Raw genomic sequence first — 21,800 nt, 5'->3', positions numbered from 1 at the left:
TAGTGTGCTGTGGCTTGACAAAGGTTATGAGACACTGAATCAGAGAATGGATTTCTGTGCAAAGTAATCAGAATAATAATAATAACTTTATTCTTGTATACCGCAAATACCATGGAAGTTCAATGCGGTTAACAATAGAAGAGACTGTACATTTACAGCGAAGTTACATATATGGCAGTGAAAGGCATGAACTAAAGAAGAGACTGTACATTTACAGCGACGATACATATTATAACGGTGTTACATTTACAGCGAAGTTGAATATATGGCCAAGAAAAGGCATATACTATGGAGGCCTGAAGGGCCATTAGATCAAAACAGAGATTGGGTAAGAGTGGCCATAAGTGGCTTGATAAGGAGGGCAAAGTCAGAGGGAATGGAGGCGTATCGAGGTCGGGAGGGTGCAGGGAAGGAGGGCAGGCAGAGTTAGCGGAATTTGTCGAAGAGGTAGGTTTGTAGTGACTTCCTGAACAGGTGATAGGGCGGAGAGTTGGAGATGAGGTCGGTTAGGCAATCGTTCCATTTGCCCGCTTGGAATGCTAGGGTTCTGTCAATGAATCTCTTGTAGAGGCAGCCTTTTAGGGAGGGAAAGGTGAATAAGTGGGCGTTTCGTGTGCGAGAGGGGCCTGCTATTTCAAGGTGCTCAGACAGGTAAATTGGGGAAGAGCCAGTTAGAGTTTTGAAACATAGGCAGGCAAACTTAAAGAATAGAGTCTCTGTAATAGGGGATGGGAAGGTGTTATGTTTTTAATTTCTCTGAGAAAGGACAGGGAAGAATCAATATCTTATCAGGAAGGTTTGGACAAATGTATATTCATTTCCTTTTGGAAAAAATAGATATGCCTGTTTTCTGTGACAAATGAAAGCATATTCCTCAGTAGGAGAAATGTTCAGACAGGTAATTTTCTAGAAATGACTATTAAAATCAATTTGTTATTGATTTGCTTTCTTCCAGGAAAGGACCCAACACCTTCCATGCTGGGTCTCTGTGGCTCCCTTGCCTCCATCCCTAGTTGCAAGTCTCTTACCAGCTTGAAGTCCAATGAGTGTCTGATGAATGATAGCAATGAAGCCAGCCCTGCCCTAAGCCCGAGTTGAGAAGGTGCAACTTTGTCTCAGGATGGAGGATAAACATTTGTGTTCATGGGTGCTGCTGCAGATCAGGCTTAATGAGAACCACTTCTCTATGAAAATGACCTGTCCTCATGAATTCAGTCCCGTCCATTCCCCTTTCCCCCACAAGGGAAATTAACAGACTTACCTATACAGGCAGGCATGCCTTATCTAAAAGAACAGGAGGCTCAGGTAGAGAGAGAGAGACCACTTTAAAAGAAATGTGATTCCCTCCAAGTACAATTAAAATAGACAAGGACCATGCCAGAAAAAGAACCTCTGCACATTTGTTCTTCCCTTAGCAAAGCTATGCAGCGATCGAAGGAGAGCTTGCATTGAAGAACCTTGTCCAAGAAGCACCCTCCACGCTACTGCAGTCTGCTGGATTTTCCCAGGAATTCGACCTTTAGATAGAGTCCTTAGAATTTTTCAACAATGACGAACTGAGCTGGTGCTCTTGACTGTCCGTTAAACTCTACTTCTCTGGTAGAGCTCTGACAGGCACCCAGCAGACACTTCTATGGTTGCTGGCCACATCCTTCACCGTTGCCCATCTCTCAATCTTTTTAGTTCACTTTCTTGTGCTGACCTCTTCTTGTCTCAGCATGCAGTGCCAGGTCAAAGAAGCAAAAACTCTCGCAAAGGGGATTTTTGCCACAGCTGAAAAGGAGCATGGCACGAGCACAGCTCTCACTCCCAGTGACTGAACCTTCCCCAAGGAACTGCCACCACCTCCTTTCTATTGGCTGCTACTGTCTTGAAGGCAACTGTGATCTTCGTGCTGTCTGCAAAGGCTGAAAATGTAGCATTTGGCTGTTGGCATCGTCCATGCCGAGATGTTAAGAACTGAATAAAAGATGAGATTATAAAAAGTGAGTCACAACATGGTAAGAATGAGGAAATGAGCTTCGTAGCTGACCCGAATAAAGTTTCTGTTCCACTCCGGTTTACTATTTGCATTATAGGTTACCTCTTGGTGGGGGGGGGGGGGGGGTCTCACCATGCAGTATCAATCCAAGGTGCCTAGTTTGACGGTTCATAGAGCAATTCCAGGCAGAGGGGCTTCACCAGCTCAGATACAAGAAGGAACTGTATTTTGAGCAGAGACGAGTATGATTGCTAAGTGGAATAAATGCTCAAGCCCCCGGACCTCTGTCTTCTATGGTGTCAGGTCAAAAGCGCGCCGGGACAAAGGCGCGCCCAGACAATTGAGCGCAGTGTGGAGGCGTGCGCCGCTCAAAATTACTGTTTTTAGGGCTCCGACGGGGTGGGGGGAACCCCCCCACTTTACTTAATAGACATTGCGCCGCGTTGTGGGGGGTTGTAACCCCCCACATTTTACTGAAAACTTCACTTTTTTCCCTGTTTTTAGGGAAAAAGTTAAGTTTACAGTAAAATGTGGAGGGTTACAACCCCCCAAAACGCCGGCGCCATATCTATTAAGTAAAGTGGGGGGGTTCCCCAACAAAACCCCCCATCGGAGCCCCTAAAAACAGTAATTTTGAGCGGCGCGCGCCTCCGCGCTGCGCTCAATTGTCCGGGCGCGCCTCTGTCTTTCGCGCCGTTGTCTATGAACCGTCTTCTATATTTCTACCAAACCCACTTGCTAATCCTGGACTTTTGTCATGAAAACGTATTTATCGAGACAAGCCCGTTTCACATCTAATTTTTCTGCAATAGCTTTGTTTCAAAGGTAGAAATGCCCCACCTTTGGTGTGTAGGTTGAACTCTCTCCCAGCTGCTTACTCAGCTTCTACCGATGCCTGGACGCTGATGAAATTCAAAAGCAATTGTAGAAAAATATGCATCATGCTATCATGGCTCTTGAAAGGTTTTATTTGCTATTTCAGTTGCGGTTCAGTGACCCAGTTTCGAGATAGTCACAGATACTTGGGAGCAGCCTTACAAGAACACTTTAACCAGTTCATAGACAACGGCGCGAAAGACAAAGGCGCGCCCGGACAATTGAGCGCAGCGCGGAGGTGTGCGCCGCTCTAAATTATTGTTTTTAGGGCTCCGACGGGGGGGGGGGGGGCTGGGGGGAACCCCCCCCACTTTACTTAATAGACATCGTGCCGGCGTTATGGGGGGTTTGTAACCCTCCACATTTTACTGTAAACTAAACTTTTTCCCTAAAAACATGGAAAAAGTGAAGTTTTCAGTAAAATGTGGGGGGTTACATCCCCCCAAACCCCCCATTACGCCCCCACAACGCAGCACGATGTCTATTAAGTAAAGTGTGGGGGGGTTCCCCCCCATGCCCCCCCCCGTCAGAGCCCTAAAAACAGTAATTTAGAGCGACGCGCGCCTCCGCGCTGCGCTCAATTGTCTGGGCGCGCCTTTGTCCCGGCACGCTTTTGACCTGACACCCTTTAACCTGTACAGACGTCTACCCCTCATAGTAACATATGTAGTTTTCTACCTCTATACGTAAATTACATATGTCAGTACCTTCTTGCCTTTCACCTGACCATTCAATCCTGTTTTCATCACTGCATTCTAGCTAGTTATATTGATGGCTCTTCTGTGCAAGTTACCTTCTTAAAAACTTAGGGCTCCTTTTACAAAGGCACACTAGCAGTTTTCGGCTATCGCACGCTAATCTTGTGCGTGCGCTAAAAACACTAGAGCACCTTAGGAAAAGGAGCCCATAATGCCTGATGCCAGGGTTATAATTATTGCCCATCTGTGCCAATTCTGGTATCCCCCATTTCATAATGGCCTACCAAAAAACAGGGAGAAAACCTCGATGATGCTAAAATCAATAATAATAAAAAAAAAAAGTAGAGATTGAAGAGATGTTTCCATTGGGATCTTTTATCTAATATAATAAAATGCTAGCCGCGCATGCACACTCCCATCTGCGTGTTCTGTTTTCCGTGCGCTGTAGGGCACCGCAGGTAGGCGTGCGCATGCGCGTGAAAGCTCTCTCTCCCCCCCCCCCCCCGAGGCGGATGTCGGTTTTTAAAGTCCTGAAAAGCCTTCAGCCCTGAAGTATGCAGGCGGCATACTTCACGGCCGATGGCTTTTCAAAGTCCCCCCTGCATCACCGCCGCTGTACGTTTTAAAACCCCCCCCCCCCCCCCCCCCAGCTTTGTGGTTAAGGCCTGGCTTCTTCGGGCAGCAGCAGCGTTTAAAATTTCGCTGCTGTTGCCTATTTTGAAACCTGCTTTGTTGATCACCATCCCCTTTATTATTTTTTTTGCCCCTGCTTACTATGCCTAAGTTCCACGGTACCATTTTTGAGATGAGGGTGACCAGAACTGCACACAGTACTCGACACAGCAGGAACCTATACAGAAAAATAATTCTATTCTGTTTTCATTCTCCTCCCTTAAAAAAAAAAGGTAATCCTTAACAAGTGTATTTGTTTTATGAGCAGCCACTGCATACTGTACTGAGCTGAAAATCTCAATGAATTATCCATAATGACTCCAAGATCCTGTTCTTGGGGGGAGGGATAACTTCTAATGCCTGTAGTTAAGATTACTCCCCCCCCCCCCCCCCCGTGCATTACTTTGCTCTTGTCCACATTAAGGGCTGGATTCAGTAAACGGCACTCAAAATTTGGTGCATTAAAAAAAAAAAAAAAATCATCACCAACCAGTATATTGGGCATTCCAGGACTGACACATATTGCTGGAATCCATACTCAACTTTGGGTGCAAGGACTTACACCAACTGAAACTAGGTATACGTCCCAGCATGGAAGCTGGGCACAGATCTAAATTATTCTATTTAAGGGAACACCCCTCCCCACACCCCCCTCTGCAGGTCCACACTAGAAAATGACAAGGACACTATGATTTTAAAGTGTTCGAGGCTTGTGCAGATAAGGACAGAGCTTGCAGGGATGGAGCAGTGACAGAACTTGTGAGGACGGAACAGGGGCAAATTTGTCTGTCATTATCTAATCCACTTTTCTATGATGCGGTGTGCATTTTAAGGAAGCACTCCTGACCCACTCATGTCCACACGTCTACATTTTAAGGGATGCCCCTGATCCACCCTAGGTCACGCCCTCTCTACAGATCCACACTGTACAGGAAACACCCCTGACCTCCCTCTGCAGGTCCACACTATACAATGCTGTGCACATTTTAAAGGAATGCCCCTGACCCATCCATGGCCACACCCCCTCTACATGTGTACACTTTTAGAATGCTGTGTGCATTTTAAGAGATACCCCTGACCGTCCCATGGCCACACCCCCTCTGCAGGTCCGCATTATTCTAGAATGCTGTGTGCATTTTAAGAGATGCCCCGTACCCATCCATGGTCACTAATGGCCACGGAGGGAACACAACAGCCCCTCCATTGGCCATAGTTGAACCAGAGCATCCAGGCCCTGCGACGACTGAAGAAGCGGGGCGTTTTGGCGTTGACACTTGTGGCCATCAGATCCATGAGGGGCTGCACTATCAACTGAAAGGCTATGGGGTTTTAGACACCACTCTCTCTGGGATTTAGCACGTGGCAACTTAGGAAGTCCGCCTGAACATTTTCCACTCCAACTATGTGGATGCTGAGATCTCTTGAAGGTGCGACTCTGCCCAAACCATGAGTAGAGTTACCTCCTGCGCCACCAAAGTGCTCCTGGTGCCCCCCTGATGACTGACATAGGCCACCACCGTGGCATTGTCCGACAGAACCCTGACTGACTTGCCCATTAGAAAGGACTGGAATCCTAGCAACGCCAGACGGATGGCTCTGGTCTCCAAAACACTGATCGACCAAGAAACCTCCTCTGTGGACCAGATGCCCTGATCTGAGCCCCCAACCGAGAAGACTGGCATCCATAACCAGCACCTTCCACTGTGGCTGATCCAGACTCGCCCTTTGTACAAGATGGAGGGTCTGAAGTAGAGCTGCACGGGAACGGGGACGACGGGAAACCCGCAGGTTCCCCCTTCGGGTCGCGGGGATCTCGTGGGATGCCTCCGAGGGTCGTGGGGTTCTTGCGGGGCTGGATGTATTGAGCCGCGAGGCTCGTCTCCCTACCTGCCCTCAGCCCTGCCGCACACAGCCGAATGGAAGTCTTCCTGATGTCAGTGCTGACGTCGGAGGGAGGGCTTAAGCAAAGCCCTCCCTCCTTCCGACGTCAGCGCTGACATCGTGAAGACTTCCGTTCGTGTGCTGCGGCAGGGCAGGCAGGGAAAAGGGGGCGGTCCGTCCCGGGTGCAGCACAGCCGGCCAGGTCTCCCGACCGACCGACAATAGGCCCGGTCCGTCAAACCTCCCTGCCCTGTAGCCGCGAATCTAAATTACTTTCTTACAACAGCTTCAATACTCCAGCTGCTGTAAAAAGGTAATTTAGATTTGCGGCTACAAGGCAGGGAGGTTTGTTGGACCGGGCCTGTTCTGTTGTCAGTCGGGCGGGTAAGCGCCACAAAGGTAAGGGGCAGGGAGGAAAGGTGGAGTGGATAGGAAATGGCACTTAAGGTAAAACAGGGGGGAGAAGGAGCTGAAAGCACTGGGGAAGACAAAGGGGTGGAAAAGGACACTGAAAGCACATGGGGAAGACAAAGGGGTGAAGGACGCTGAAAGGACATGGGGAAGACAGAGGGGGGAGAAGGACGCTGAAAGGACATGGGGAAGACAGGGGGGAGAAGGACACTGAAAGCACATGTAGAAGACAGAGGGGGGAGAAGGATGCTGACAGAACATGGGGAAGATGGTGGGAGAAGGACGCTGAAAGGAAATGGGGAAGAGAGAGTGGGGAGAAGACGCTGGCAGGGAAGAAGACAGAGATGCCAGACTATGGGGGGAGCGGAGGGAAGAAGATGGGCGCCGGATCAATTTGGAAGGGGGGGAGAAAGGGAGAGGCACAGTAACAGAGAAAATGGAAGACGCAGAGAGAAGAGAGACAGTGGATGGAAGGAATTGAATGAGAACATGAGGAAAGCAGAAACCAGGCAATAAAGGTAGGAAAAAAATTCTTTTTTTTTTTTTGCTTCAGGATAAAGTAGTATATTAGTTGTGTTGATAAAAATTTATAAACATTAGAGGCTCTGGTAGAAACCTGTTTACAAAGTATGTATTCTTCCCAATTAATATTTCCAAATTAATAACGTCTTTTTGCTTATTTGTAAATGGGTTTCTACCAGAGCCTTTAATTCAGTAGCATAATTAAATGAAATAACTATTTCTGTAGTTTATAGGGACAGGTAGGGACAGAGGGGATTCCTCACGGGGACGGGTTGGGACGGGGGGATTCCTCACAGGGACGGGTGGGATTCCTCACGGGGACGGGTGGAATTTCTGTCCCCGCGCAACTCTCTAGTCTGAAACCACCAGTGAAGATTCCCCGAGCTAAACCCGGAAGCGGAACAGGGTGATCCATACTGTGCCTCTGAGGTGACCACCTCCGAAAAGCATACTGAATAGGACGCATGTGGGCCTGCGACCACCTCGCTACATCAAGGGAGGCCGCCATCGACCCCAAGACTTGGAGGAAATCCTGCACCCGAGGACACTGGGATGCCATAAGCAGGCGAATTTGAGATTGCAATTTACTCACCCAGGCCTCCAGAAGGAAGACTTTCCCCAAGGAGGTGTCTAACAGGACCCCAAGATATTCCAGGGGCTGAGATGGTTGACTACCCATCCCAGTGACTGCAGAAACTCCACCACCTGAGCCGTGACCCGAGTGATCTCCTGGAACAACTTGGCTCGAATCAACCAGTCGTCCATGTTGAGATGAACTAGAATGCCATCTTTGTGCAATGCCGCTGCAATGACCACCATCACCTTGGTGAACATCCGCGGAGCTGTGGCCAGACCAAAGGGAAGTGCACAGAACTGATAGTGTTGCCCCAAGATCGCAAAGCACAGGAAGCAATGATGGGAGGCCCGAATAGGAATGTGTAAGTAGGCCTTGGTCGGATCGAGAAAGGTCAGAAACTCCCCCGGCTGAACGCCAGGATCACAGACCGCAGTTTTCAAGCGGAAGAGAAGCACATGAAGAGTCCTGTTGACCCCTTCAAATCCAGGATGGGTCAAAAGGTCCCTTCTTTCTTTGGCGCTACAAAGTAAATCGAGTACCAACCTGTGCCCCACTCCAGCAGGGGAACTGGAACCACTGCGTGAAGATCCAACAATCTTTGAAGGGTCTGGTGAAAGTCCTGCTGCTTCCATGCCACCTGCGAGGGATACGCGAGAAAACGGTCTGGCAAGGACCGGGCGAACTCCAGAGCATAGCTGTCCCGGATCACTTCCAGAACCCACTGATTGGACGTGATGTCTACCCACTGTGGATTAAGGTCTCTCAACCAGGTGCCCAGTGGAACCAAGACGGGCGTTGGCAAGGAGTCATTGTGCAGGATGGGCAGCAGAGGACCCGCGGAGGTGGTACCCGCACCCCGGCAGGCCCCACAAAAGGACTGCATGCGCTGGAAGAACCTGCATCTTGAGAACCGAGACTGAAAAGCGGACCCTTGACCGGAGCGAAAATGGCAAAAATCACGCTCACGTGCAGCGCCACCTCAAGCCAGCGGCCTAGGCCTATCCTCAGGCAAACGAGGCACTTTAGAATCAGTGAGAGTCTGAACCAACTTGTCCAGGTCCGCAACAAACAAGAAAGATCCTTTACAAGGAAACTTTGTCAACTTAGCTTTGACCGTCGAATCCGCTGAACAAGTGCGAAGTCACAAGGTACACCGTGCTGCTACTCCTAAGGCCAGCGACTTTGCAGAAGCTCGCAAGAGGTCATACATGGCATCCGAGAGATAAGAAGCACCCAATTCAATTTTGGCAACTTCTTGCCTTAAGCAAGTCTCAATTCTCAGATTTAAGAACATAAGAATTGCCGCTGCTGGATCAGACCAGTGGTCCATCGTGCCCAGCATCCACTCACACGGCGGCCCTTAGGTCAAATACCAGTGCTCTAAATGAGTCCAGCCTCACCTGTATATGCTCCAGTTTAGCAGGAACTTGTCCAACTTTGTCTTGAATCCCTGGAGGGTGTTTTCCCCTATAACAGCTTCCGGAAGAGCGTTCCCAGTTTTCCACCACTCTCTGGGTAAAGAACTTCCTTAAGTTTGTACTGAATCTATCCCCTTTCAACTTTAGATTGCCCTCTTGTTCTCCCTACCTTGGAAAGGGTGAACAATCTGTCTTTATCTACTAAGTCTATTTCCTTCATTATCTTGAACGTTTCAATCATGTCCCTTCAGTCTCCTCTGTTTGAGGGAGAAGAGGCCCAGTTTCTCTAATCTCTCACTGTGCGGCAACTCCTCCAGCTCCTTAGCCATTTTAGTCGCTCTTCTCTGGACCCTTTCGAGTAGTACCGTGACCTTCTTCATGTATGGCGACCAGTGCTGGACGCAGTACTCCAGGAAAGGGCGCACCATGGCCTGGTACAGCGGCATGATAACCTTCTCCGATCTGTTCTTGATTCCCTTCTTAATCATTCCCTAGCATACTGTTCGCCCTTTTTGCCACCCCCGCACATTGCGCAGAGGGCTTCGACTTGTCTATCAGAACTCCCAAGTTCCTTTCCTGGGAGGTCTCTACAAATACCGCCCTGGACATCCTGTATTCGTACACAAGATTTTTGTTACTGACATGCTTCACTTTACACATCCACGTTGAACATCATTTGCCATGTCGCGGCCCATTTCTTGAGCTTGATTATGTCACATTGCAGATCTTCGCAATCCCCCTGTGTTTTCACTACTCTGAATAACTTCGTATCGTCCGCAAATTTTAATCACCTCACTCGTACCAATGTCCAGATCATTTATAAAGATGTTGAAGAGCACGAGTCCAAGCAACGAGCCCTGCGGCACCCCACTGGTGATGCTCTTCCAGTCCGAGTATTGTCCATTTACTCCCACTCTCTGTTTCCTATGCTCCAGCCAGTTTTTAATCCACATGAGTATTTCATCAATTCCATAACTCACAATTTTCCGAAGTAGTCGTTTATGTGGAACCTTGTTTAACGCCTTCTGAAAATCCAGATATACGATGTTGACCGGGTCGCCCTTGTCTATCTGCCTGTTTACTCCCTCGAAGAAGTGCAGCAAATTCGTCAAGCAAGATCTGCTTTTGCTGAAACCGTGCTGGCTGGTCCTCATCAGACCGTGTCCGTCAAGGTGATCAATGATGCAGTCCTTTATCAGCGCCTCTACCATCTTTCCTGGTACTGAGGTCTGACTCACCTATCTGTAGTTTCCCAGATCTCCCCTCGAACTTTTTTTGAAGATTGGCATACCATTCGCCACCTTCCAGTCTTCCAGAATCTTTCCCGATTTGATCGACAGATTGGCTATTAGTTGAAGCAGTTCAGCTATAGTCCCTTTCAGTTCCTTGATGACTCTCGGATGGATGCCATCCGGTCCCGGGGATTTATCGCACTTAAGCCTATTGATCTTCCTGCATATTTCTTCTAGACTGACTGTCAACCCTGTCAGTTTCCTGTCTTCGTTTCCAGCATATAGCCTGATGGGTTCAGGTATGCTGTGTATATCCTCTTTGGTAAATACAGATGCAAAAAATTTGTTCAGTTTGTCGGCGATTGCTTTGTCCTCCTTTAGCACTCTTTATTCCATGGTCATCCAATGTTCCCACCGCTTCCTTCGGATCGTTTCCCCTTAATATATCGAAAGAATGGCTTGAAGTTTTTTGCCTCCTTAGCTACTTTTTCCTCGTAGTCTCTTTTGGCCCCTTTTACCGCCTTATGCCACCTATGTTGATATTGTTTGTGCTTATTCCAGTTTTCATCCGTTCTTGATCTTTTCCATTCCTTAAACGAAGTCTTCTTGTCTCTGATCGCTTCTGTCACCTCTACAGTGAGCCATGCTGGTTCCTTGTTCTTTTTCCTCTTGGATCCCTTGTTGATATGCGGTATATATAAATTTTGTGCCTCGGTGACTGTGTCCTTAAAAAGGGATCAAGCTTGCTCTAGCGTTTTTACAGTGCTTATCCTCTTCTTAATCTTCTTCCCCACCATCAGTCTCATCCCTTTGTAATTCCCTTTTCAGAAGTTCAGTGCCGTGGCCGTCGTTCTGGACCGATGTTTCGCCTCTGCGTCCAGGTCAAAGTGGATCATATTGTGATCGCTGTTTCCCAGCGTCCCTTCTACACCTTATGCTGGTCCTCGCAGTCCATTTAGAATTAAGTCCAGAACTGCATTTCCTCTTGTATTTTCCTTGACAAGTTGTTCCAGAAAGTAATCACCAGGAACTTGGTCTCCATAGCACAGCCAGAGGTGCCTAGGTTCCAGTCTATCCCTGAATAGTTGAAGTCAACCCTGATAACTGCGTTGCCTCCCTTGCAGTTGCATTTATCATCAAGTATATGGCTGAGCCCAACGAAAACACACCCGAGCCACCAGCCAGCCACACATTGCTGCCTGTACCGACAGAGCTGTCATATCAAAACTCTTTTTAAGGAGGGACTCCAACTTACGCTCCTCCGGGTCCTTCAAAGTCGCACCGCCTTCAACAGGCACGGTATGCCGCTTAGAGATGGCTGAGACGACCGCATCCACAACAGGTGACTCCAGAGTATCCCTATCCCCTTTCGGAATGGGATACAGGCGGGCCATGGAGTGTACAATGTGAAAAGGGGCTTCCAGCACCTGCCACTGTGCGAGCATTATCATCCCGAATATCCTGATGCATAGGAAAAGAGCAGAAAGCAGAGTGAATCCCTTTAAGCAAGGGGTCCACCGTACGCTGGGGCTCCGACATGGGGTCCTCAAAGTGCAAAACCCTAGGAGACCTGAAGGATTAACTCATGGAGCTCTTCCCGCTGAAAAATGTGCACCACAGACACATCTTTGCCGGCTGGGGGGTGATCAAACCCCTCGCCGGCGGAATCCAGCTCCCCCAAGAGGATCCTGGAATTCTCTCCAAGGGTCCAGGTCCTCATCAAACACCTCGTGCTCCTCTGGGAAAAAATCCTCATCCCAAGAGACCCTCGGGCATTTGGATGAGAGAGGAGTAAAGGGAGGCAAACCCGCCGATGTGTGGGGCCTTACCGGGGAAGATGTCGAGGGTAAAACCCCCTCCCCCCGGACTGGACATGGAACCTTCTGCAGCCAGCACATAAGCTTTACAAAGTGCTAACATAAATTCAGAGGGACCCCCCCCCCCCCCCCGCGGCCCCAAGGGACTCCCTGCCCCAGCAGGGGACCCTGACATACCTTGCCCCTGTATTTCCAGAACAGGGGAAGGTCACCTGAGATAACTGAAATGAATGAGGAGGTTCCCGCCGAAATTGGACCTGAAACCGCCAAAATCAGAGCTCCTGTGGCCTGTCGTGTCTGAAAAGCCTGGGACTTTACTGACGCTGAGGCCGAGGAAACGACCAACGCGAAAAGGGAATCCCTGGCCAAACTAGCGGTAAGGGAATCTTGTGCTCCCTGACCGTCGGCGGCTGGGGAAGCCTGGGCTTCCCCATGATCCGAAGCTGAACCGCGAGGCACATGCGGCAGAGTGCCCTGGCTGCCAGCATCCGCTGCCAATGAGGCTTCTCCACTGCTCCAGCCTGCATGCTTGCACAGGCCGGCCACGAGTACCTCGCGCCTGGAGCACTTTTTCCCTTTAAAAGAGCTCATTGTGCTGAAAACTGCCCTAGCTGTAAAGAAAGTGACTGTTAGTTGAGAAAAAACACAGAAAAAAGGCAGTTATAAAGGGAAATGAGCCCTTTAGACCGGCACACCTCAGGATTTTTTTGTTATTTCATTTTACTTAGTCAGTCCACGGCTCTCAAAGCTGGAGGGCTAACCAACCAGGGGGCCAAGCCGCTTGCCGAGGCTCACTACAAAAATATGGGGAGGTGGAGGGAGGGACTCAGCACAAGACCTGCCGGGTTTAAGACCCCCCAAGGTCGGACGGATCCCCAAACAGAACCTGCCCAAGCTCTATCTGGCTTAAAAAGGGGAACTAGGAGTTCACAAACAAAATTCCAACAGTGCTAAGAGGGGAGCTGAAAAGCCTTTCCACCTGCTACCAGAGACTGAGGAAAACTGGAGTAGCAAGAGGGGCATGCTATACTAATATACAAGGTTGATCTCAGTCTCTACCTGCTGGTAGCAGCGAGGCATATTACCCATTTGTAAAGCCTACACCAGTCTACCAAGAGATACAGAATGGATGTTTATACAATCAAAAACTACATGTTGTCTACTCCCCTAATTGCAATGCCTCAAATCAATGCAGGTGAAGGAAAGCAGGAATCCAGAGCAGTGAAGGTGTGGCAAGAAAATGAAGGGGGGGGGGAAGAGAGAAAAAAAGAATCTGGTTAAAAAAAATGGGCAAAGAGTGTAGCAAATAGTCCCCAAAAGAACAAACTGCTAAAATCAGTCTATCTCATTCCCTATCACAGCAGAAAGAAAGCAAACAGCCCTCACAAAAAAAAAGATCGATAGAAGATTAAAGAAAAAGATAAAAATAGCCAGACTGGGTTAAATTGATGGTCCATCCAGCCTAGTATCTCGTTTCCAAAAGTGGCAGAATCCAAAATAGAAGAGGTGGCAAATGTTTATTAGTGAGTAAAGGAAAACAAAAGTGAATAAATTGAGGGGGGGGGGAAGCCAGATTAACCTTAGCTTCTGCATAGTAAATGATGGCAGAAAAAGCCCTTAACAGTCCATCCAGACTGCCCAACAGATATTTCATATGCATAGTCATTAGGGCTAGCCTGAAAACCTTCAGTCTTTACTCCCAGTCTTCAGGGACTGGGAGTAAAGACCAAGGCCTCAAGGGCTTGATATAAACTCTTGAATCAAATACAAATGGCCAAAGATGAGGAAAGCTAAAGATTTTCTAAATAATTTCCACCCCTGCTACTGCATCTACCACTTGGAGCTTCCTATCATGAAAAACAGCATGCATGCTTCTTAAAATGGAAACCTAAAACAGGGAGAGAGATTCACACAAAGCAAATACTCATCTTCAATAGGCAAGAGCATCACCAGACTCCTTTCACCTCCAGACTAGCTTTACTTAGTGGTGCAGGCTTTCCTTATCTTTGGACAGTTGCACTTGAGGCCTTGCTGGTCTTCAGGGACAGGGAGTAAAGACCAATGGGTCAAGTTTTGAGGACATCCCTAATGAATATGCATATGAAATATCTGCCTGCCTACTACCTACATTGTAAGCAATCTCTGGATATGGATATCCTAAAACCTGACCTATTGGTGGTGCTTAAGGCCTAGGGGTGAAGGCCAAGGCCTTCTTTGCCCAGTATAAGGAGGAAGACACCAGGCCCATATCCCCAGGCTTCTCAAGAGTATGCTAAGCACACAACCAGTACAAGAATGCAGACAGTTGTGGGCTTTTTAAAATGAAAGAACACACCTGAAGGACATTTAATGGGGATATATAGTTTAAATATGTGTCACGTGTACAATTTATTACAGCTCTGGCTCAAAGGGACTCTGGCTCAAAGGGACTCTGGCTCAGGCCAGACCACTAAACCATGCATTTAAGATTGTTTCTGTGCCATGCAGAACATTAGAAGTGAATCCTCCTATCCCCCTTTCCCTTCCACTTCCTGACTGAATCCAGTCTGAGTTGTTAAGTTACAAGGAATTAAATTTATTGTCGACAGGAAATCCAGAGTGAAAATGCACCTCACGGCAATAGAACCAGCCAGAGGTAGCAATGTTGCCTGCTTAAATTCAGACATTATGATACTGGATTTAAAAAAATAAAAATTTAACAAAGCAAACTGTACTATTACAAGCCCAGTGTTATGTATATTCTCTGGATTTACCAGGCAAGCTCTTGTCAGCTCTCAGATTGGATTGCTGCTGCAGTCAGTGCTCCCCCCCCCCCAAATTCAGAAAGGACATTCACCAGAAAAGCATCACCTCCCTCCCTTTCTCTCCCTCGGCAGATCTCCATATGTGGACAAGGAGAGAGCACAGAAATTATTCACAGTAATAGCAACAGTTAATTTATGGAGGAAAATCTAACAGTGAACATGTCTTCTCCTGCACTCTTTTGCTCAGGCTTGGGGATGCTGTCACAGTCTGAGACAGGACCCAATGTTTCTGGGAAGGAAGATCAGGGTTATGGTGCCCTAAGCCAACTTCAATGGTGGTGCCCTACCCCCAAACCTTAAGCTCACTCCACCCTCCTTTGGTCTAATATTTCTCCCCTTCCTACTCGCCAGCCCCAAGTCCAGCATCACTCTCTTTAAATATTATCTTGCTTGCCGGTAGCAGCCAAGCAGCCTGCTATATATGCTGTTGCTACCGTCAAGCAAGATAATGTTTAGAGTGTGTGGGGGGGGGGGGGGGAAAGGAGGAGAGAATGCAGAGGAAGAAATGCCAGACCAGGGATATCAGAGAAGGGGAGAAAGCTTTGGACATGGTGAATTGTTGGTGGTGAGCGCAGAGGCTGGGGATTTCAGTGCCCTGTATCTCCAGTGCTCTGGGCCAGAGCCTCACCTGGTCAAGTGGTTGAGCCAGCCCTAAGGAAGGCAGTGCACCATTTCTGCTGGATAGGAGGGGGACAGGGGGAGGGAGAGCATCCAGACCCCAGTTATCTGGGCCAAGTAAGGCCAGATCTCCACCCTGCCACCAAGGGTCTATCTGACCTTCAGCAGGTCACCTTGTCGCTCTAACCCTGAGTTGATATATCTATAAAACTGTTCCTACTTATTTATGGCTAGGCACCAAAAGGAGAAGCTGAATCATCGTCCCCAGAGGTGGCGGAATTGACTCAAGGTGTAAATCCAGAACCATTCCCAAGTAATTGCATTTGGAGATGAAATCAAAAAGTGATGGAAAATGGAGAGGAAAGTGTGAGTGGAGCAGTTAAGTGCCATGTAGGGCCTCCGAACACCAGTTCCTGCCTCCAGTATGACCACACCCTTCCTGAAGCTATCAGCTAGCGTAAGATAAATTTTGTTTCTCTGCCATTGACCTCCTGTGCCTCATAGATTGTCCAGGGCAAGCAGTCCACACAATCTGGTTGTCTCCTGTTGCTTTATGTCCCATGAGGGCCTGATATTTGACAGTCATCTTAAGATGGGATTAAATGAACTAACAGCCCCTTATTTCTGCCGATGTGGGCAAATGCCCAGTAACAGTGGTCTGAGGCGATCTGAATGTATTCAAAAATAGTTCCAAATATACAAGCAGTACGGTGAATATTGTTCCAGGGCTGGGCAGGTTTTGTGCTAGCACCCAGAGAAAACCCATTTATCCCATCTCATCTTGAGAGGCCATAGCAGTTTGTCTGGGAAAGGCACTTAGTAGCTGTAGCCTGCTTCAACACCACCAGCAGCTTTGCGTGACTGCATCTGATTCCACTGGGTTGTATAGTGAGGTTAAGGACCGGACCTCTACCCTTGGGTGTAAAACAGCTTAAAAGAACTTAATTCAATGTACAAAAGCCTCCATGCTCATCAGATACAGTCCTTGCCACAATACCATCCCTCTCTCCCATGAAACCTAACAGAGTAACACCACAGGTCAACCCCAGACACTGCCATGGTCACCATCATAAGATTCTTGGTAGTACACACAGGCCTGATGGTAGCCATGAATTCCTAGTTTAAACCGGCACTGCTGAAGCTCTCTGGATGTTCTGATGAATGGTTTGGGTGTGTTTTATGGGTCAGGTGTGGGAGAAAGATTGTGTGTGGGTTTTCTTCCTTTCTTCAGGCTGCTCTGGCCCTCCCTGCTCCTCGGTCATATGCTCTGGGGATTTAACTTCTTCTCCTCCCGATTCATGCTCTGGAAGAAAGTCTTGCCAAACTCATAGGTGCTGATCATTATGGCGCAGGCAGGGGCCACCTTGAAGACACGAGGCAGAAACCCTAGTAGGATAGAGGAGAAGAGAGGAAACAGATTAATGGTGTACTGTGAAGCCCAGGAGGGGTTCAAGAATAACCTTCTTTGCTCCCCCCAGTTCTCAAAATGAATTTTGAGCAGACTCTAACCCAAAAATTTCACCATTCACACTAAAGAATGACACGATGACAAAATTAATCTCCATTCCTGTCTCCATGGATAACCGCAGGAAACCATCTCCATGTCATTCTTTATGGAGAGAGGGAAGAATCAGAGCATGAAGACACAACCACTGACCCTCAAGCCTTGCATTGTAGAATGCTGGTGCAGAGAGACACTAAAGAATGACACGGGATTATTTCCTGTGGTTATCCACGGGGATGGGAACGGTGATGAATTTTGACACCTTGTCATTTTCTAATTCACATTCAGAGCCAGTGGCTTCTGGTGCCCTCTGCTGACTTTGATGTGGAACTGACACTAAGCCTGGAAGGATGCTCACACTCCCAATAAATGCATCACCTAGCTCACCCATAAGAACATAAAAATAGCCTTACTGGGTTAGACCAATGGTCCATCAAGCCCATTAGCCCGTTTACACGGTGGCCAATCCAGGTCACGAGTACCTGGACAAAACCCAAGGAGTAGCAATATTCCTTGCTACTGATCCAGGGCAAGCAGTGGCTTCCCCCATGTCTCTCTCAATAACAGATTATGGACTTTTCCTCCAGGAAATTGTCCAAACCCTTCTTAAAACCAGCTACGCTATCCACTTTTACCACAACCTCTACCTCAGCCACAGAGCAACAAATTGCCTTAGACCTGACCCTTCAATGCGGCCAGAGTCCCAATAACTCTAGCAAAAAGAAGACCCTCAGAAATTCTCAACATAAGAACATAAGAAGTTGCCTCCACTGGGTCAGACCGAGGTCCATCTCGCCCAGCGGTCCGCTCCCGCGGCGGCCCATCAGGTCTGCGACCTGTGAAGTGGTTTCTGACCACTTTTATAACCTACCTCAAGTTCTATCTGTACCCCTCTATCCCTTTATCCTCCAGGAACCTATCCAAACCCTTCTTGAACCCCTGTACAGAGTTCTGGCCTATCACTTCCTCCGGAAGCGCGTTCCATGTGTCCACCAAAGTTTATATAACTTGTTTCAATTACAGATCTGAATTCAATCCTTTACCCCTTTATTTCTCAGTCTAAGAAAGAAATCATCTTCCTAATGCCTTGGCTGGTCTTCTTAAAATGCATGTCGTTACATACACAGTTCTGCCTCTGAATTTCTCCTCGTTTGACAGCGTGCCTGCACTTTCCTCTCTTACTCCATCCCTCTACCCCTTCTTTACCGCACAGTCTGTCCTATTCAGGGAAGGATGGGCCAAGCTTCAAGGATCAGAGAGGGAGCCACAGAGAAATATAGAAGACAATGGCAGATGGAGAAGGACCGGATAAGCCATACAGTTTCTCAGTTGCACCAACCTGCGAAAAGCCCACGGGTGCCAGACTCTGCCTGGATACGGTACATCAGTTGCCAAGTGGAGGAGCGTTTCTTACGACTGCGACCTGTAAGACCAAAAGCCAGGAGTTTATGGAGGCATGAGCGGGAGATGCTAGAAGGGTTGGCTTGTTTCACACAGCAAGGGGAAGGATGTAGAAAAAAAAAAAAAAAAAGACTCTTAGCACAGCACCAGGCTGGAGAACACCTGAAAGAAGATCTGAAAAATTCAAATGGAGAGAAACTTGTGGAGAGGGAGATGTTCAAGTTGCAGGCTTTATTAAAATCACAGTTAAATAATCAACATAAAAATATCTAGGACTCAAACCGTTGGGAGTTATGGACCCAACACGGTCCGTGTTTCAACGATGCTTTCTTCATCAGGGATCCTGATACACACTAGCTTCTGTATCAGGACCTTTAGGGACCCCTGATGAAGACAGCATCGTTGAAACAAACTCCCAACAGTTTGAGTCCTAGATATTTTTATGTGGATTATTTAAATGTGATTTTAATAAAGCCTGCAACTGGAACATCTCCCTTTCCACCTATTTTTTGCTCTTGCCAGATTTCCATTCTTGTTTGCGCTTTTGAAATTCAAATGGAGAGCCACCCTGTCAGCAGACATTAAGTCAGCTTCTTTGTCATGAGCAGTACCAGTAATTCCTTACAAACTACAACTCAGCTACCCTGGGAACTTCCATGACATTTCATGTCCAGGTAGTTTCATCCAAGAAATTCTGAACTCTAAAGATCAACCAGCAAGCAGATACTCAAAGTAGTCAAAGTATAAGGGGAATGGACAGTGAGCAGTCTGAGATGTGAAAGAGGGTCGACTCAGAGGAGAGAGAGGGGCACAGGCAGATTACCTCACCTCTCACTGTCTGCATCTCTCCGAGTTCTATCTGCCTGTGGGTCTTTACCACGTCGAAGGGCAGCGTCAGGACAGCAGCAACCTGAGACAAACAAAAATCCTCAGTGTGTGAACAAAGCATGCCCCTGGAGCAGTACAAGAACACCCTCCCCCCCTTCTCACATGGTACATCTGTAACATACCACTAAACACACTCATAACATTGAAAATATAGTGGGCAAAAAACAAACAAACCATGAGGATGGCACTTACAGTTCCTGAAATGGCTCCTGAGATGAAACTGATTGTGAACGTGGCTTCTTCGGTGGAGGCAGTTGTGGAGAGACGCTTCTTCACCAGCTCATAGTTAAACCAGTAAAGAGCTAAATGGAGAGAGAAGGAAATCCAATGAGACTGTCAGACAGGCAGCTAGGGAAACCCAAATCATACTCAAAGAGATAAAGAATCCTTATGAGGCCAACACAAGATGGGAGAGGGGGGGAGACATTCAGTGAGAGTTGTTAGGCATGGGTGTCAATGAAAAGGAAAGATGGTGCTCAAAGGGAAAAGAAGAAAGAGGAGAATTGCTGGGCATAGCAAAGGAAAGAGAATTATTGGACATGGAGGTGGGAAAGGAGTGAGGTAGAGATACATAGAGAAATGCTGGAAGTAGTGGTGGAGAGGCAACAGTGGGACAGATGGAAAGGGATGCACGAAGGAGGAATGTTGGACATGGTGGTGGAGGGAATGGAGGGAGAGACGTGGCATGGTGCTGGAGAAATGTTGGGCTGAGAGAGAAGGAGGTGGGAGAGATGTTGCAAAGGGAGTATGCTGGGGAGAGAGAGGGATCCAGGGTGAGAGGAAAAGAGATGGTTGACAGTGAGAGAGGGAGACATGTTGCACATGGGGGTGGAGGAGAGAGAAAAAAATACCGTGCAGAGGTGGGGAGGGAAAAAAGAATTACCCATCAGTCTGCGGCCATGCACTACCTATCAGATCTTTCAAAAAAAGATTAAAAGGCTTTCTTGTTTACTGCTCTTTTGGATTAGTTTTATTTTTTATATATAATTTTTTATATAATTTCATACAAATTTTTAAATTAATATACTGTGCAAAGTCTTAATGTAAAATGAAGGTTTAGATTAGACTGATCCAAGACAAGGGAGTGAGGATGCTGTACAATGGGAAGGGGGGGGAGAGAGGGAGAAATGCTGGACCATGGTAGGAGGAACCAAAGCTACCAAAGAAGAATTTGCAGAAGACAGGAAAGCAAAAAGAGAGAAACAGGAACCAACTTATGGAAAAATACATCTGTAGACAACAAAGGTAAAAAAAAAATAAAAAATTATTGACTGAAATACATTAATACGTTAACTTTGGGAAATGTATATAAATTTCAAGTTTATTAGGTTTTTATATACCGCCTTTCAAGATTATCTAAGTGGTTTTACAATCAGGTACCGGTACTTAAGTATTTTAACCCTATCTGTCCCAGTGGGCTCACAATCTATCTAACGTACGTATAACAGATGTCTTTGTATTGTGTTCTTTTTCTATTATATAACTTTAATACAACAGGCTATTCATAGACTGGTTTTTAATTATAACTTCAATACACACATACTCCAGTCTCTTTTTATGATCCTCAGAGGGCTAGAGATACCCTTATGGTTTGTGTGAAACAAATCACAAAGACCCGATCGTCATAGGATCGATATTTTCTACTCTTTTATGTTTTTTAGTGACTTTTATAATTTTTTAAGCTGTAGTATACAAATATGAAAAAGTTACTACAGCTTAAAAAATTATAAAAGTCACTAAAAAACATAAGTGTAGAAAATATCGATCCTATGACGATCGGGTTTTTGTGATTTCGCGGGTTTTTGTGATTTCGCGCGGTGTCGACGAAGTGGGTGCCGACTGTGATGGGGCCGATGCCGGTGTCGATGCCGCAGGATCGGACATATCGGCACCGAAGAGTAATCGCTGTTGTATCTGGCGATTTTTTAATGTACGTTTTTTTAACGTGGCACAGCGGGTGCAGGTGGAAGCCTGATGCTCAGGACCCAGGCACTGTAAGCACCAGTTGTGCGGGTCCGTGAGGGATATAGGCCGTGCACACCGCTGGCACTTTTTAAACCTTGGCTGGGGGGGCATGAAAGTGAAAACGGCTTCTGCCAAATCGAAGGCCGAGGCCTCGATGGTGGCAGTAGGCCCCGCCGGGGCAAAACCGAAATGAAGAAAAAAATAAAGAAATAAACTCTCGTTTTTTTTTTTTTTTTTAGAAAAAGAAAAGAAAGAAGGGAAAAAACTCCCAAAAAGGTTTCGCGAGCGGGAAGGCGTATAAGAAAAAATTTCAACAGCTGTTGAAAAATGCGACTTCTTAGCTCCGCGGAAACTAAGAAACTGGGGACCGCGCGCCTCTGTCGGGCGGGAAGGCACTCGCGCATGCGCGGTGCGGGCTACTGGAACTTTCCAAGTTCTTAGAGTGCAATCACTCTAAAATTGTCCATACCGGGGCTCCGTCGGTGCCGTCACCCATCAGTCAAGAATATGCTGCCTGCTTGTACTGGGATAATAA

The 21,800-nt window shown here is 47.4% G+C and overlaps 2 protein-coding genes across 6 annotated transcripts in view; one reads left to right on the top strand and one right to left on the bottom strand.

Moving 5' to 3' along the window:
* Positions 1-2,311, top strand: part of RUNDC3A (RUN domain containing 3A) — a 38,110-nt gene extending 35,799 nt beyond the window's left edge. For both annotated transcript variants that reach the window (XM_033919369.1, XM_033919370.1), the window contains one exon: positions 956-2,311. In XM_033919369.1, coding sequence (XP_033775260.1) covers positions 956-1,098 — 143 coding nt within the window. In that variant the 3' untranslated portion in view covers positions 1,099-2,311. The remainder of the gene's footprint in view (positions 1-955) is intronic.
* Positions 2,312-13,583: 11,272 nt separating this feature from the next.
* The window catches only part of SLC25A39 (solute carrier family 25 member 39), a 41,594-nt gene continuing 33,377 nt past the window's right edge, over positions 13,584-21,800 (bottom strand). For all 4 annotated transcript variants that reach the window (XM_033918683.1, XM_033918684.1, XM_033918682.1 and 1 more), the window contains 4 exons: positions 19,493-19,602; positions 19,241-19,322; positions 18,351-18,434; positions 13,584-16,893 (listed from right to left, as the gene is read on the bottom strand). In XM_033918683.1, the coding sequence (XP_033774574.1) occupies positions 16,766-16,893; positions 18,351-18,434; positions 19,241-19,322; positions 19,493-19,602 (404 nt within the window). In that variant the 3' untranslated portion in view covers positions 13,584-16,765. The remainder of the gene's footprint in view (positions 16,894-18,350; positions 18,435-19,240; positions 19,323-19,492; positions 19,603-21,800) is intronic.

Source organism: Geotrypetes seraphini, chromosome 13, assembly GCF_902459505.1.
Source record: "Geotrypetes seraphini chromosome 13, aGeoSer1.1, whole genome shotgun sequence".
Lineage (NCBI taxonomy): Eukaryota > Metazoa > Chordata > Amphibia > Gymnophiona > Dermophiidae > Geotrypetes > Geotrypetes seraphini.
This window is presented reverse-complemented; position numbering and strand designations above follow the sequence as displayed.